This window comes from Ranitomeya variabilis, chromosome 5 (assembly GCF_051348905.1).
Source record: "Ranitomeya variabilis isolate aRanVar5 chromosome 5, aRanVar5.hap1, whole genome shotgun sequence".
Classification (NCBI taxonomy): Eukaryota; Metazoa; Chordata; class Amphibia; order Anura; family Dendrobatidae; genus Ranitomeya; species Ranitomeya variabilis.
This window is the reverse complement of record NC_135236.1, coordinates 643716457-643733820: the sequence shown is the minus strand read 5'-3', so window position 1 is coordinate 643733820 and position 17364 is coordinate 643716457. Positions and strand designations below refer to the sequence as shown.

Here is a 17364-nt window from a genome sequence, read left to right as displayed (position 1 = left end):
AAAAAAAAAAAATGCCGTCGCATTTTTAATTGTAGAAATAAAGCTTTTCTTAAAGGGCCACTGTCACCCCCCCCCCAGCCGTTATAAACTAAAAGAGCCACCTTGTGCAGCAGTGATGCTGCAGTCTAACAAGGTGGCTCTTTTAGTTTTTGATTCATTTATTACCTCAAAAAAGCGTTTTAAAAATTGGCCACACATACCAGATATTATACCGGGAGGCGGTCCGAAGCGTCCTGTATGAATCCCCCAACTGCAGTCACTCATCTCTTCAGGGCCGATGGTCCCCGCCCCCTGAGCGCTGTTATCGTCTGAAATCCGGCGCCTGCGCTGTGCGTGCCTGCCTGGGGCCTGCGCAGTGTTCATTGTCAGTGCGGCCACCTGAATCCCCCGCCCCGCACTGTTATTCATTATGCACAGTGCGGGGCTGGGGTTCCTGGGAAGGCGGGGGAGCTGGGGAGCGTCTAAACAGCGCAGTGCGCATGCCCAGGAACCCCAGCCCCGCACTGTGCATAATGAATAACAGTGCGGGGCGGGGGATTCAGGTGGCCGCACTGACAATGAACACTGCGCAGGCCCCAGGCAGGCACGCACAGCGCAGGCGCCGGATTTCAGACGATAACAGCGCTCAGGGGGCGGGGACCATCGGCCCTGAAGAGATGAGTGACGGCAGTTGGGGGATTCATACAGGACGCTTCGGACCGCCTCCCGGTATAATATCTGGTATGTGTGGCCAATTTTTAAAACGCTTTTTTGAGGTAATAAATGAATCAAAAACTAAAAGAGCCACCTTGTTAGACTGCAGCATTACTGCTGCACAAGGTGGCTCTTTTAGTTTATAACGGCTGGGGGGGGGGTGACAGTGGCCCTTTAACTATATAAACCACAATTAAAAAAGCTTCTTCACATCTGCACCAAAAAAAGCATCAAATAAGGGGGAAAAGCATAAAAGAAATGCAGCAAAAATGGAATAATCAGAGATTGTTACTGCATCATGTGGTGCAGACACCTGCAGAAAACAAGCAGCGGAGTAATGCTACATTCTGCATGTTTTATTCTGTAAATGTTGGGAGGTGCCTGATCTCCTAGTGCCCTATGGGGCAGTACGTTCACACCGGGAGACCGCCTAGTTTGGTCGGGCATTGCAATCTGAACACGGTCTATGTTTCACGGTTGTGTGGATTCAGCCTTAGAAACATTGCTGGCACTCCAATGGTTAAAATAAGTAATTTGCCTTAATTAACCATTAAAAAAATAATTGTGCATCTAAATACCAAGAGAAAATGCATCAAAAGCTCAACATTCGTCACTGCAACCCCATCAGATGTGTCCACATGAAGTATTGACTGCCTGCTAATATAGTTCCTGCAGTGGTTTCTGATGCCCTTGCCTTTGTACTTCACATTTGTCGATAACACCACCTAATTTCATTGGAGAGCTTTTGGTTAACATGCAAAGATTGAGTCGGTCATCCCCAGATATATCGCAGCACCCTGCTGTCACCAAGAACTACTTTTCATCTGCTTGGAGTTAACTGTTTTGGTGCTGCAGTCAAAAGTGCGAGAAAGGAGCTCCCCCTGTGGTGGTCACCGGTCCTGGCAGTATATGAGCCAGGATTGGCAGCCAGGAACCTGACGATTGGTGCGTTTAGTCACAGAAAACATGTTAAGATGCTTCTGTCAATAATGACAGTAGCGTTTATATGGTTAATAGAGGATGCTGGCTCCCTCTTTATCCCCATCGGTATCCACTCAATTACTGAAGGTTGCCAAAGCAACCTGAGGCCAGGTAAAGAATTTTAATTTTTTTTGCTGAAAAAATTGAATTCATAATTTTTTGCATTCCACTTTTGTGATGCACTCTAAGAGTTAACAAACTTCCTGACAGCAGTTTTGGATAATTTGAGGGATTCCGTTTTTAAAATTGTATCACTTTTGTGGGGGGTTTTAATACATAGGCCCCTTACTTTATAAAAGAATAGATCCATTTTATACATTTTCTTGAAAAAAAAAATGAATGAAAAATTGCTGTTAAAGTTTCAATCATTTAACATGCTAGCAAAATGAAAAGACATTTAAAAATGTTGATGACGTAAAGTGGACGTATGTGTAAATGTTGTTTATTAAAGGGCTGTCCCGTCTTCTGATAAGTGAGCAGGCACTCTATAGAACTGGAGATTTCTTAATCCTTACAGCATTCTTCAGTGTTGCCAGTTGAAAGGATCCAGAAGTATTCAGGAGTAGGGTTGAGCGAAACGGATCGTTCATTTTCATAAGTCGCCGACTTTTGGTAAAGTCGGCGTCTCATGAAACCCGACCCGATCCTGTGTGGGGTCGGCCATGCGGTACGCGATCTTGGCGCCAAAGTCGCGTTTCGTATGACGCGTTTAGCGCCATTTTTTCAGCCAATGAAGGAGTGTGGGCAGAGTGATGACATAGGGGTTAGGGGCGTGCACGCCTATCATCATTTTATCGCTTGTGCGCAGTAGCGATTTGGAATGTGTAATACGAAATTTTCTGTGCTGGGACTGGGGGGGGGGAGAGAGAGAGAGAGAGAAAAAATAAAAAAATAAAAATATCCCCATTGACGTGCATAGGGTTTCGGGTTCCGGGCGATCCTCGACTTTGCGCAGTAATCGGCCGATTTCGCCCGACTCGACTTTTCCAAAAGTCGGGTTTCGCGAAACATGACTCGACCCTAAAAAAGTCAAGGTCGCTCAACCCTATTCAGGAGACAGTCCCTTTAACTTTTCAGCCCACAGCCGCCTGCCTAGCCTTTGCTGATTATTAAATATAGGGGGACTCTACGTCAATTTTTTTGGGGGGTGTGGAGGGTTCCCCCATTTTAATAACCAGGAAAGGCGAAGTATTCAGCTGTGAGCTGATATTAATAGCCTGGGAAGCTCTGTGGATATTACCCCCTTCCCAGGCTATAAACATCTGCCCTCAGCTGTCCACTTTCCCTCTGCTGGTTACTAAAATATCCCAACGCCATTTCTTTCAGAAAATAATTTAGTATGTAAAAACATACATGTACAGTAAGCTACACAAGCACTGTACTAATTATATATGTGATTGACATCTTTGTATCTATCTATTCTATGTCTATATATCTATTCTGTTCTGTCGGGTCACGCTGTGATTTTAGATGAATTGCTGGCTTTTCAAAGGACCCCTCACCATTTTATTTCTGAAAGGAATTTACTGGAAAAAAAACATGTACAGTAAACTACACACAAAGCACTGATTATACACTGCTCGAAAAAATAAAGGGAACACTAAAATACCACATCCTAGATATCACTGAATGAAATATTTCAGTTGCAAATCTTTATTAATTACATAGTGGAATGTGTTGAGAACAATAAGGGTATGTTTCCACGGTCAGGAAACGCTGCTTGTTTGCCGCTGCGCAGAGCTGCAGCGTCAAACAAGCAGCGTCCAGATGTTCCAGCATAGTGGAGGGGATTTTATGAAATCCCGTCTCCACTATGCGTGGAAACCCGCATCAGTGTTCCCTGCGACTCCGGACATGCTGCGCGTCTTTTCAGATCGCAGCATGTCCGTACACCTTGCGGGGACGCAGCGTCCCCGCAAGGCATATCACAGGGCCCTATGGGAGCGAGCGATCATCCCGGATGTGAAGAGTTAACACATCCGGCATGATCGCGTCCCAGAAAGGGGGCGGGGCTTAGCGCCGAGCGGCGATACCGCCGGCCATCCTGACAGTGGAAACATACCCTAAAACATAAAAATAATCAATGTAAATCAAAATGAATATCCCATGGAGGTCTGGATTTGGAATGATACTCAAAATCAAAGTGGAAAATCAAATTACAGGCTGAACCAACTTCAGTGGAAATGCCTCAAGACAAGGAAATTATGTTCAGTTGTGTGTGTGTGGCCTCCATGTGCCTGTATGACCTCCCTACAACACCTGGGCATGCTCCTGATGAGGCTGCGGATGGTCTTCTGAGGGATCTCCTCCCAGATCTGGACTAAAGCATCCGCCAACTCCTGGACAGTCTGTGGTGCAACGTGACGTTGGTGGATGGTGCTAGATATGATGTCCCCATATGTGTTCAATCAAATTCAGGTCTGGGGAACGGGCGGGCCAGTCCATAGCTTCAATGCCTTCATCTTGCAGGAACTGCTGACACACTCCAGCCACATGAGATCTGGCTTTGTCCTGCATTAGGAGGAACCCAGGGCCAACTGCACCAGCATATGGTCTTGCAAGGGGTCTAATGGCAGTCAGGCTACCTCTGGCGAGCACATGGACTGCTGTGCAGCCCTCCAAAGAAATGCCACCCTACACCATGACTGACCCAGTGCCAAACCAGTCATGCTGAAAGATGTTGCAGGCAGCAGATCGCTCTCCACGGCATCTCCAGACTCTGTCACGTCTGTCACATGTGCTCAGTGTGAACCTGCTTTCATCTGTGAAGAGCACATGTGGTGAATTTGCCAATCGTGGTGTTCTGTGGCCAATGCCAAGCATCCTTCACGGTGTTGGGCTGTGAGCACAACCCCCATCTGTGGATGTCGGGCACTCCGACCATCCTCATGGAGTCAGATTCTAACCGTTTGTGCAGACACATGCACATTTGTGGCCTGCTGGAGGTCATTTTGCAGGGCTCTGGCAATGCTCCTCCTGTTCCTCCTTGCACAAAGGCTGAGGTAGCGGTCCTGCTGCTGGGTTGTTGCCCTCCTACAGCCCCCTCCACATCTCCTGGTGTACTGGCCTGTCTCCTGGTCCTGGTAGCGCCTCCAGCCTCTGGACACTACGCTGACAGACACAGCAAACCTTCTTGCCACTGCTCACATTGATGTGCCATCCTGGATGAGCTGCACTACCTGAGCCACTTGTGTGGGTTGTAGTGTCCGTCTCATGCTTCCACGAGTGTGAAAGCACAACCAACATTCAAAAGTGACCAAAAAGCATTGGTACCGTGATGTGGTCTGTGGTCCCCACCTGCAGAACCACTCCTTTGAGTGTCTCTTGATCATTGCCAATAATTTCCATCTGTTGTCTATTCCATTTGCACAACAGCATGTGAAATTGATTGTCAAACAGTGTTGCTTCCTAAGTGGACAGTTTGATTTCACAGAAGTTTGATTTACGTGGAGTTATATTCTGTTGTTTAATAGTTCCCTTTATTTTTTGAGCAATGTATATCTCATATATATATATATATATATATATATATATATATATATATATATATATATATATATATATATATATATATATATATATATATATATCTTTGTATCTATCTTTTGATCTACCTAATCTCTCTGCGTGTGTTTATATACAGTATATGTATATAATATATATATATATATACATGTGTGTGTGTGTATATATATATATATATATATATATTTCCTTGAAAAACTATGTTACATAGAGAATTGCTCTATGTTAAAGCTCATGTTAACATCTCATTACAATTGGATCGCATTGGCATGTAATTCGGATGCTAGGTGTTAAAAATTAGATTGTACTCGCATGAAAATCGCATGACACTTGCATGACATACGTCCCTCTTTTCTGGTTGCAATCGGACCGTTTTTGTTCATGGTGAAGAGTATAAGCCCTTAAGGGTATAAAAATTCAAAGTTTGAAAATTTCAAATTTTTCTACAAAGTTTTGTCAAATTCAGATATATCACATAAAAATGCAAAATATTACAACCTAAATTTAATGCTAACATAGTACAGTGTGTAATGAAAAAAACAGAATTGCTGAGATTTGTGTGAAAATTCCAGAGTTATTATCACATAAAGTGACACGACAGGATTGATATATTGTGGGCTTGATAATTAAAGGGAACCTGTCAGGATTCTCTGGTGGGATTGGGCAGGCGTGTGACCGCAAGTATACGATTTGTATACATGCAGTCACGTGCCGACTAGAAGTGTGCGGCCTCGCTCAGTACAACTGAATTTACTATGGTCGGACATGTCTAGTTGGAATGTGGCTGGAAGTATGAAGATTGCGTACTTGCGATAACATTACCGCCCACTCACACTGGAGAAACTAGACAGCACTTACTGTACGCGCTGCGAGGATTCACACGTCTGCAGTCACAAAGAGTGACTGTAGACTTGAGCTACAAGCCTGGACAATCCCTTTAAGGCCAAAAGTAGTTCCATCTGTAAGGGGTTGAGGACTTTACATCGCTTCTGATACGTCCGTTATAGTAAATACAACATCTTTTGTGTATCACCTCTTCAATAATTGAGAATCAAGTGAAAACTGGGTTCTCATTCATCAGCCGCGTAACTGCACAGTTTGACACTTCCAGCACTGATTGGACAGTGTGTAGGGACACGCCTCCAATTGGAAACACCCACTTGTCAATTCATAAATTTCCAGTAGGAATAATAGAGGAACGGCATATTGCACAGTTGTAAGAAAAGATCTGATCTGTTCTCATACAGGATACAATTGCTTACTAAACAGACAAGTCTGGAGAGAGGACTGATTGTGTTAAAGTTTAGCTCTGCAATGTCTGGAAGTAAGGGTACTGTCACACAGTGAAATTTTCGTCGCTACGACGGCACGATCCGTGACGTCGCAGCGTCGTATGATTATCGCTCCAGCGTCGTAGACTGCGGTCACACTTTGCAATCACGGCGCTGGAGCGATGCCGAAGTCCCCGGGTAACCAGGGTAAACATCGGGTAACTAAGCACAGGGCCGCGCTTAGTAACCCGATGTTTACCCTGGTTACCAGCGTAAACGTTAAAAAAACAAACAGTACATACTCACATTCCGGTGTCTGTCCCCCGGCGTTCTGCTTCTCTGCACTGTGTAAGCGCCATAGCCGGAAAGCAGAGCGGTGACGTCACCGCTGTGCCCGCTTTCCGGCCGGCTGGCGCTCACACAGTGCAGAGAAGCTGAGACGCCGGGGGACAGACACCGGAATGTGAGTATGTACTGTTTGTTTTTTTAACGTTTACGCTGGTAACCAGGGTAAACATCGGGTTACTAAGCGCGGCCCTGTGCTTAGTTACCCGATGTTTACCCTGGTTACAAGCGAACACATCGCTGGATCGCTGTCACACACAACGATCCAGCGATGTCAGCGGGTGATCAAGCGACGAAAGAAAGTTCCAAACGATCTGCTACGACGTACGATTCTCAGCGTGATGTCTGATCGCAGTAGCGTGTCAGACACTGCGATATCGTAACGATATCGCTAGAACGTCACGAATCGTGCCGTCGTAGCGATCAAAATTGCACTGTGTGACAGTACCCTAATACAGCAAGATGTTGACTCATTGTACATCTGTGCGATGGTGTATAGTGTTTTATTTCATTTCTTTTCTTTTTTTTAAGTGAGAGCTGCACATGTTAAAGATCTGACCCTGTTCTATCTCATGCAGGAAACAGACCCAGATTTCGACCACTGCGCTGTCTGTATCGAGAGCTACAAGCAGAATGACATTGTGCGCGTCCTGCCATGCAAGTAAGTGTGCGGGAGGGATTTGGCTTGGTCAAATAGTAAAAGGGGGTTCGGACTTCATGTCTTGGTAAAATTTGTTTTCTACTGCATTACTAAAGTATATTACCCACAGAGAACTACTAAAAAAAATCTCTATAGAAACCTCTGATGCATTTTGAAAATGTGAGAATTCCCTTTTAAAATGGTCCTATCTGTCAACCATTTTACTGCTGTCATAATTTTCTCACTACTGACTCATGAAGGAAAAGCTACTATACTCACTTTTGCCCTATATAATTTCTGAACATAGACGCTTGGCATATTGTGAAATTAGGGTCATTGGTATCTTTAGAGCTTGTTTCCACGCTGCATTTTTGCCACAGTTCCCCTTTTCTTTATGGATTTGAACCACCAAAATGTTTTTCCTAATCTGCAGTGTGTCGATTCTTTCAGCATTTTTGCAGTGTTTTTTACTCATTCAAATGAATGTAAAAAAAAAAATCCAAACTGTATTTTCCTCAGTGCTTTTTCTGCCAATATTGAAGCAAATACCCCTTGTGTGCACATTGCCTAATATGATTTTGCAACAAAAAGTAATGGATTAAATAATGTTTATGTCTAAAAGGCTGATTAAGGCTATGTTCATACGCAGCATTTTAGCAGTGTTTTTTTTCTGCAGTAAAAAAAATGCTTGTTAGGCAGCTTTTTTTGGTGCAGATTGTGTTTTATCCACAGTACATGTTTTATTTTATAGCATTTTATTCACCAAAAATTGCAGCGAAACCTTGTTAGCTTTGTTTTTTCAAAGTTTTTGCACATTCTCATTCCCTTCTACAGCTGAAAAAGCGATTAAAAAATGTACATGCTTTCAAAAACCCTGCGGCTCTCATAATTAGTCAGGAAAAAATAACAAGCTTGTGCATGAGATTTCTGAAATTTTATAGCTTTTGCTGGTACTGTAAAATGCGGATTCTTATTTCCTTAAACACTGCATGTGAACATAGCCCAAGTCTGAGACCCACATTTTAAAATAAAAGCTCAGGGTGTGCGTAGTTTATACTCGTCACTTATGTTTATGTCTACATTCACCTGTTCAGCAGAATTAAAGGGGTTGTCCTGCCTAAGGATACAAGTCTGCAGTCACTCTATATGACTGCAGCCTTGTAAATCTGCTCTGTGTGGATTCTCTAGTGCCAAGAGCAGGCGGACATGTGACCGCAAGTATGCAATTTGCGTATTTCCTGCCACATTCCAACTAGTCAGCACGGCAAGTTGGCATGTGACCGCATGTATTCAAAGCACATATTTGTGCCTGCGACTAACAATACTGAGAATCCTTATAGCGTGCAGTGCATGTGATGTCAGGATTTGTACGTCTGCAGTGACTGTAGACTGGCTGCCTAAGGCCGGACCAACCCCTTTAAATCTAAATCTCTGCTATCCAAGCAAACAAATTGGTCCCTTCATGGTTAGTTGCAGTGGAGCTCATATTTATTCAAGAGAAATGGTAAAAGACAAAATGTGATAATCAAAACGTTTATGCCCTCCCTCATTGTAAAGGGGTGATGATAACACGAGAAAAGGTAACTTTCCCCCCTTACCATTGCTCACCAGAAGCTGTTCACAGATGAACATTCCAAGTTCTCTTCTTCTTAGGTGGATTGCCGCTACCCAATCTATGCATACACTGAACCCAAAAATACAATTTTAATATTTCTCCCTGAATACTGTAGCTTCGACATTGACCAATATCATGTGAAAACTATTAGGCTGTATTATCATACCAAGATCTAGTCCTTGGATTTTACCTTTTTACATTCGTCCTTGTCAGTAACATGGTAAATAATTTGTTTACAAACGGCCATCAGGATGGGGCGAAGCTTTCCAGCCTTGGTTGTGTTTTAATAATATACAGTGCCGGTACTTCATGTTCCCGGTGGTTGTCCTCCACGTTCTTCAGCAATGTTCCCGTTAAAGTCAATTTTAGCACGCAGTTGTTCATAGCGTTCACTAATGTTCAGATAATCAGAGAATACGCCACAAATGGTCAAAATTCAGACCTTCTCTAGTGGCAAAACAATACTAGGATTACATGTCCTTCCCATTAGAAAAAAAACACTTTTTTAAGTCGAGGTCATTAGTGAGAAGCATAGTAACTACTAAGAAACTAACCTTAATCATCAGTGAAACTAACCTTAATCATCAGTGTAGTGTAAAAGCAGAAAAAGAGGGGAAAAAACATTTGTGTATTCATCTGTTGAAAGACAAAAAGAAAAACATCAGAATTAACACATAAGAGATGTTATAATTCAGATCATAGATTGTGAATTCCGGTGGGTACAGAATTGTAATTGATGCCAATCCATGTACATTCCGTGGAATATGTCAGTGCTGAATAAATTGGGGAAATAAAGGGGTTTTCGAAGCAAAAAAATAAACAATTTGTCTGTCCCTGCAATGAGTCCCCAAATCCCCCAGTTACCTTTTATAATTAATTTCTTAGCTCCCTTCTACCCCAGCTGCAGTTTTTTGTCTTTTGTTTACACCCAGCTCTCGCCCTCTATGCTTCTAAGTAACACTTCTCAAGAGCCATAGCTGTATTACATACACTATGAAGCCTCCTACAGCCCCCCTACATACAGAATGATGGCCACTACAGCCCTCCCTACATGCAGAATGATCATCCCACAGCCTCCTACATACAGAATGATGGCCACTACAGCCCTCCCTACATACAGAATGATCATCCCACCGCCTCCTACATACGGAATAATCATCCCACAGCCTCCCTGCATACAGAATGATCACCTTACAGCCTCCTACATACAGAATGATGGCCACTACAGTCCTCCCTACATGCAGAATGATCATCCCACAGCCTCCCTGCGTACAGAATGATCATCTCATAGCCTCCTACATGCAGAATGATGGCCACTACAGCCTCCCCACATACACAACGAATTCCATCACATCTCCCATATGTATACAGTATAATGGCCCCACAGCTGTCTTACATGCCAAATGGGGGCCCACAGCAACCCCTACATAAATAGAATGATAAGCCCACCGCCTCCCTACATTCAGAATTATAACCCTACAGCCCCCTTTCATACACTATAATGACGCCACAGCCACCCTAAATACAGAATAATGGCTACCACCGCCCCCTTTCATACAGTTTGATGGTGTCACGCACAGTGTGGGTATGAATTAGTGCAACACATAGTGATGAGGGGAAGGGAGCCCAACCCTAGGGAAGAGGGGCGTGGGGATCCATAGGCATATTTAAAGTCACCCTGTCTCCCCTAAACGTCCCTATATAGATTCTGCACTTATCGCCGAGCAGTAACCTAATCCCTGCCTGACCCTGGCAATAAGCCCTGCTTAGGGAAGGACAGGGTGCACTAGTCGATCCCCACTACAACTAAAGACAAATGGGATAGACAAACAAGGGGGAACACTTATCTTGAATAGACTCAGAGAGATAACACAGGCGTCCTCAAACAGCACCAAAGAGGAAGACAGCCGACTGATATAGCTCTAAGCCTCAACAGGGCGAAATGGAAAATATCACCGGCGATTCCCAGCAGCAGGCTTGGGAGTCTATAAACACCCAAGTCCAGGTGTGTCAATTAGAGCTGGAGAAAGGTTGTCACTGGGTCAAAGAGTCAGAAGAGTTAAGAAGGTGTCTGCAAAGCCAAATGCAGAGACCTTCTGCAGCTGGATGCAGAGCAACTGTCTGACATACCTGTGACAAATGGCTCCATAGCCTCCCTACATACCGTACATACTTAATGAATGCCACTACAGCCTTCCTGCATACAGAATGATGGCCCTACTGCCTCCCTATACAGAATGACGGCCTCACATCCTTCTTTTGTACAGAATAATGGCCATCACATCCCCCTTTCGTACAGTATGATGGCCTCACCGCTCCCCTTCATACAAAATGATGGCTACCACAGCCTCCCTACATATAGGATTATGGTGATCAGAGCTCCCTTGTATACAATATGATGGCCGCCACAGCCCCCTTATATAGAAAATGATGGTCCTACATCCGCTCCAAACAGTATCATGGCCCCATAGCCTCCCTATACACAACATAAATTCCCCAGTATTCCTTACCTTCTGCTGTGTGTCTCGCCTCCCATCTGACCCTGTTTCTTGAAGATTCCCTCTAGTGGGTACAGGCATTGCCAGATGCGCTGTGTGAGGTCATGACACGACCGCGCGCAACTTTTTGGGCAACCTCGTCTGTTTTTCTGTGATGTGGCTGGGACGGAACCTGACAATTTCAATACCCAGTGCCGGCCTGGCTGATAGCAGTCCTCTGCTGGACAAGCCTGCAAAAAATTGCCTCGGTGAATACATTTTTAAGACCCTTGATCTTGAGACTTATACAGTCTCAAGATGGATAAGTTGCTGCCCACAGTTTCTTTCTTAACATTCCTGCCACTTCACCTATGGTAGTATGTGCTATCTGGAGACTATACCTCAATGATTGATGTTACATGTGCTGACAGTGGCTTTCTCACTGCACTGTACAAAAGCAATGAGTCCATAATGATAGAAATCTCCCTACTCTTGAGTCGGAGGGCTCTTACTCATATGTGACAGCTCAAGAACAGAGCAGAATTTTAAGAAAGTAAATTATGCAGTTTCTATATTTCTGATTTAATGGTGAACCTTTAAAATGCTTTAATAATCTGTGTCCATAAAACACCTTTAATAAAAATTAAATAAATATTTGCCTGATCCTATATTGTATATTTAAATGATCAATTTAGACAGATGATCTGTTTGATTCCGGACTAGGCTGCCCTCTGCATTTCATGAAATCCTATCACAAGCATACGTTCAAATACCAATAATGTGAAAGCCAAACCCGAAATATCCCTTCATGTGGCTGTAGGGCTCATGCTCTCCACAGTAATGATTTTATGTCTGCTTGTATTAAATTACCCGTGAATGCTAACGCTCCGAGACATCGGCTCAGCTCATATGGATGTCAATGATAAATGCAGTGTCTGGGCCTTTCTATCATTTCCTCAGGCCTCCAAGCCCGGTACCTAGTAATTACCAGCATCCACATTCCATCCTTAATTTCTTCCTTTCGTTCTATAAACCACGATCACAGTGATCATTGTATACTTGGTGAAGTCGCTCTGCAGGGACTGTTGACTAGTCTGGAATTACTGACAGTGGGACCGATGAGATTTTGTCTTGAGAAATGTATTTAGGAAGCCAAGTTAGTTCTGAATTTGGAGAGAACGCTTTATATCTTGACTCATAGTATCTCTGCAGGATCTATAATGATGTTTGGAGGTAAAAAGGGTAAAATATGGACTGATTTGCTTCTGTAGAGCAGCTCTGTTAGATGCCTGGTTAATTGAAGAAAGGAAGAACAAGATTTCTTCTGAGAAGCGGGATGGCTCCTTGATTGATCTCCACTCGTTGCTTGGCTTCAAGTGTAGAAAGGGAACGGGAGGAATGATTGCTGTAAAGAAAGGATCTGCGTGCGGTCGCTGTGCATAGTCACTTCTTTTGATCACTTGTCTCATGTATTTCTCATTATCAGTGACATCCTGTATCTGTAATATAAACTACTGCACCGTGAAGACGCTTTTTCTGCGTCCTACATTTGTTCTGTCTGGAAAAATTGTCATCAAGATTCCTGTCGTGTTTAGAAGATGGAGTGCAAAGTTTGGTCTTATTTTTAAGTGAAACTCTCCATAGATGGAATGATAAAATTGAGCAAACAGCTATTGTTCGATTTTTATTTTTTTCACCCCATGTTTGAGGGAGTTTAGTTTGGGGTCAGCAAACCATTCTACGATTTGTGGCCTGCTCTGTGTTTGGTGATTGCTTTTGGTTGTCCTCTTGACAAGTATTTTTGAGCAGACCGAAGTCTGTTTTTTTCTATCCTTACCTCATTTATAAAGGGAGTTTGCCAGCACAAAATGCTGATTAAACCAAGCTCCGGTGATCGGTGTAACCATGGCATGGCCGAGCAGTTCAGAGCTCCTTCCTACCTATTTAGTTTCCATCTAGCTCCACCTCCTCTTCTATGATTGACCACTCTGGGTTTACGAGAGCCAAAGGAGGGTGGAGACAAGGAGGTGGGAAGGTGCGCTGAAATGTTTGGTCTCACCAAAGGTCCACCGAGTGCCTGCGATTGGTTTCAACAGTCGGTTTGTGATGAAAGTCTCCCGTTAAGCAATGTCCGTCGTCTTGGCACCCAGATAGAGAATCACTAACGTAAGGGAATAGAAAGTACATATGTGCCTAAGCATGTGACCAGTGTTGACATTCGGGGACGGGATTTTCCCCTAAAAGAATAATTCTAAGTATATATAGCTCTGTAGCAATCAACATCTTGATTACAACAACAAAAGAAAGCCGAGTAACATAAAAGTGCAGATGCTTTATTCCACATGAAGACCACAATCAGTCTATGTTCTCTGTGCTAATGACATTAGAATTATTGATGGTGATTTTCATTAGAAAAAGGGCATCTGCACCATGATGATTACTCATTTAGTAGAAACTTTTCTTGCACCAATCAACAAATTTTTTTTTACAAAAATAATTGTCTAAGGACAGCTTTATTCACCTAAAATTATATTTTTTCCACTTGAGAACATCCAGTGTAATGAAGTAATGTAAGGATTGAGTTGTCAGCAACACAGAAGGGATGTTGTCAAAATACTTCATTAGCCCAGCCATAAACAGGACATTCAACTCCAGCAGTATTCACAAAACTGTATTATCAAGATGTTGTGGTTACGAAAGGCTGGTTACTAGTGATGAGCGAGTGTACTCATTGCTTGGGTTTTCCCGAGCACACTCAGGTGGTCTCCAAGTATTTGTTAGTGTTCGGAGATTTAGTTTTCCTTGCCACAGCTGAATGATTTACAGCTACTAGCCAGGCTGAGTACATGTGGGGGTTGCCTGATTGCTAAGGAATCCCCACATGTAATCAAGCTTGCTATTAGCTGTAAATCATTCACCTGCTGCGATGAAAACTAAATCTCCGAGCAGTCATAAATACTCGGAGACCACCTGAGCGCGCTCGGGAAAACCCGAGCAACGAGTACACTCGCTCATCACTACTGGTTACACAAGTCCAAATTTCAGGGTCCAACTATAGACGATGCTGATCAGGCTGTTGAGTTGGGGTCAGGAGATCCATGACCGGTTCCGACATTACGTACTTGGACCGTGAATGTTGAAGTGGGGTGGAGATGAGTTTATTATACAATGCTTTCATCTGGACTTGCACACTGGGAAACTAGCGCATCTGCCTTGTGTCGGAGGGAGGGGATGGAAGGGTTGTGTTGCATGTTCTTCTAACAGTGGTCATTTTTAGGATGGGAGCAATGGTGCGGTCAGGAGACTTGGCTGCAAAGGGTGTACAGCTTCAGAAAGAAAGAAAAGGGTCTACAGCTTTATTAGTAAGGTGCCCAACCCCACCACTAACAGACGTGATTAAAGAATACAGTGAACTCTGTAGTCTAGACTGAGTATGTATCACAGAAAATAGCCTAGATTGTAGAAAGATTTTAGGTTAATTTTTGACCTCTGATTATAAGCAAAGATGCTTACGTCCTATGGCAGAAAGTGGAAGTTTTGGAAAGGGCGTGGAATAAAAACACAAATTATGGTCATCCCCTTGAAATGTAGAAGAAATGAAATACTGGACACTGTATGAGGCTTTTAGCCAAGCTTATTTTAGAGTTGTGACTGGTCTTATGTTAGAAGACTTTGCGTCCTACTAACACAGAAAGGAGTTTCCCACGACCTATTGGCAAGCTCGTTAAAAAGGAACCGCAAAATCCACAACAGAGTGGACTACAAGCTGAGTTAATCTTGTCTCTCACAAAGAAAATAGTTTTCTAAGATTAAACACACTGATATAGAAGGGTCTGTATTAGAAACTGTTTAGAGCGATGTAGCGCTGGGTAGTCAATGGGAAGCCGAGACTGGTCGCACTCGAAGTCGATAATATCTAAAAGTCATTATGTCTGAAAGCCATTTATAGATCTCCCGATTATGAACTTGGTGAAATAAAAGGGAGGTGGATCTGTGCATCCAGTAAATGGCAAAATGTCAGCTTAGTTTCATCTAAGTTTCTATTAGTCTCTTGCGTAGCATCCAATTCCTCAGCTTCTACAGAGCCGCAGGCGTAGGACGACGATCATTATTTGTTAGCATGAAGTTTGTTAAAAACGGTGTTGAGGTCTTTCATGTCAGCGCTTCTCCAGACAAACCAAGTATGCTTCTGCTATTCTACTCATTATTGAAAATAAAGAGGCTTTCCATACCTTTACATTATTGAAAACCACCCAAAGTAGAAAAAAATATGAATGGAAGTGATGCTCATGTTTACTGATCCAACACCATTCCCTTTCCAAAGCTGCCAGGGTCCTCTGCCAGTCTGTGTGCTACATGCTACTGTGGCATGTAAAAGTTTGGTCACCTCTGGTCAAATGTACTGTTATTGTGAACAGTTAAGCAAGTTGAAGATGAAATGATCTCTAAAAGGCCGAAAGTTAAAGGTTACACATTTCCTATATTCATATTTTACATTTTAAAAGTTACAAAAGGGAAAATGGTCAGATGCAAAAGTTTGTGCACCCTGCACCCCCTTTTGAAAGTATCACAAATTGTAAATGCTTTTTGTAGCCAGACAGGAGTCTTTCAATTTTCGTTTGAGGGATTTTCATCCATTCTTCCTTGGAAAATTCATAGTTATGGTTAGATTAGATGATTGGCTGCAGCAGGACATGTAGGTAATAAGAAGCTGAATAAAATAATACCTTGATATCTGCAATCAGATGTATTATTCCAGAGAAATGCACTTTAAAAAAAAAAAATATGTTTATGAGTTGTTAAGATCTATGGGCCGGACATAGATCTCCCTGAGACTGTCTGCAGAGCTTATTGTAAATGAAAGGGGGAGTTACCAGTGTGAGACATGTAGATCTGGAGAGCAGACTGTCAGTCATTACATGTCTCACACTGGTAACACCTCCTCTTTGTAATAAGCTATGGAGGCAGATTCTCAGTGAGACTTATGTACCGCCAATAGATCTTAACAGCTCATTTACATATTAAAAAAAATTGGATTTCTCTGAAATAAGAAATTAAATTGCAGATATCAAGGTTTTATTTTATTCAACTTTCCATGACCTCAATACCCATATAAACTTCTTAGGAGTGTTGATCCGACTCACATTACCAGTTCAGTGGATAGGTGCTAAGTTGTGACTGTTGGATTGCCTGGTTTACAAAACCCATTTTCAATAGTCTATTAATAATTTGAATTAAAGAGGACCTGTCACTTGCTGTAAATATTTTTTCTTACCTGGCGCGAATGTCTCTGTTCTCCTAATTCTGGAGTGTTGGGGTTCTTGGTGCCTTCTTTCCTGAGAAATGGCTCCCACTTCCACTATGTAAAGCTAGCCTTTTTATCCAAGACTACGTGGTTCTCGGCTCTTTTCTTTGGGTGTCTTCATAAGGACCGCTCCAGTGCTGCCTTTCTGCTGTTGCCCCTGATCTTTCTTTACATGCCTGCTTTACCGCTGCAACCGGTCACTGGGCTCGGCAGTCTTGTGCTGTCTACTTCATTACCCTCCCTAAATTATCACCTCCTTATTATAGCCCCATGAAATAAGGTCAAGTTGGTCGAATGCTTTATGGGAAAATTTCAACAGGGATTTCTTATTTTTATTTTCCTAGGCATGTATTCCACAAAGTGTGCGTGGATCCGTGGCTCAGCGAACACTGCACTTGTCCTATGTGCAAGTTGAACATATTGAAGGCCTTGGGAATAGTGGTAAGTCGTGTGATTAGAAATGGCGAAGCCTCTTATGTCTCACATTTCTCCTATGGTTCTTCACCGTACTA

General features: G+C 43.0%; 1 protein-coding gene across 2 annotated transcripts in view; it reads left to right on the top strand.

Moving 5' to 3' along the window:
* Positions 1-17364, top strand: part of RNF130 (ring finger protein 130) — a 253531-nt gene that overhangs the window by 160000 nt on the left and 76167 nt on the right. For both annotated transcript variants that reach the window (XR_013215887.1, XM_077266307.1), the window contains exons 5-6: positions 7394-7476; positions 17197-17293. Coding sequence is in view for 1 of the 2 variants with exons in the window: in XM_077266307.1 (XP_077122422.1) it covers positions 7394-7476; positions 17197-17293 (180 nt within the window). In the remaining variant the exon portion in view is untranslated. The remainder of the gene's footprint in view (positions 1-7393; positions 7477-17196; positions 17294-17364) is intronic.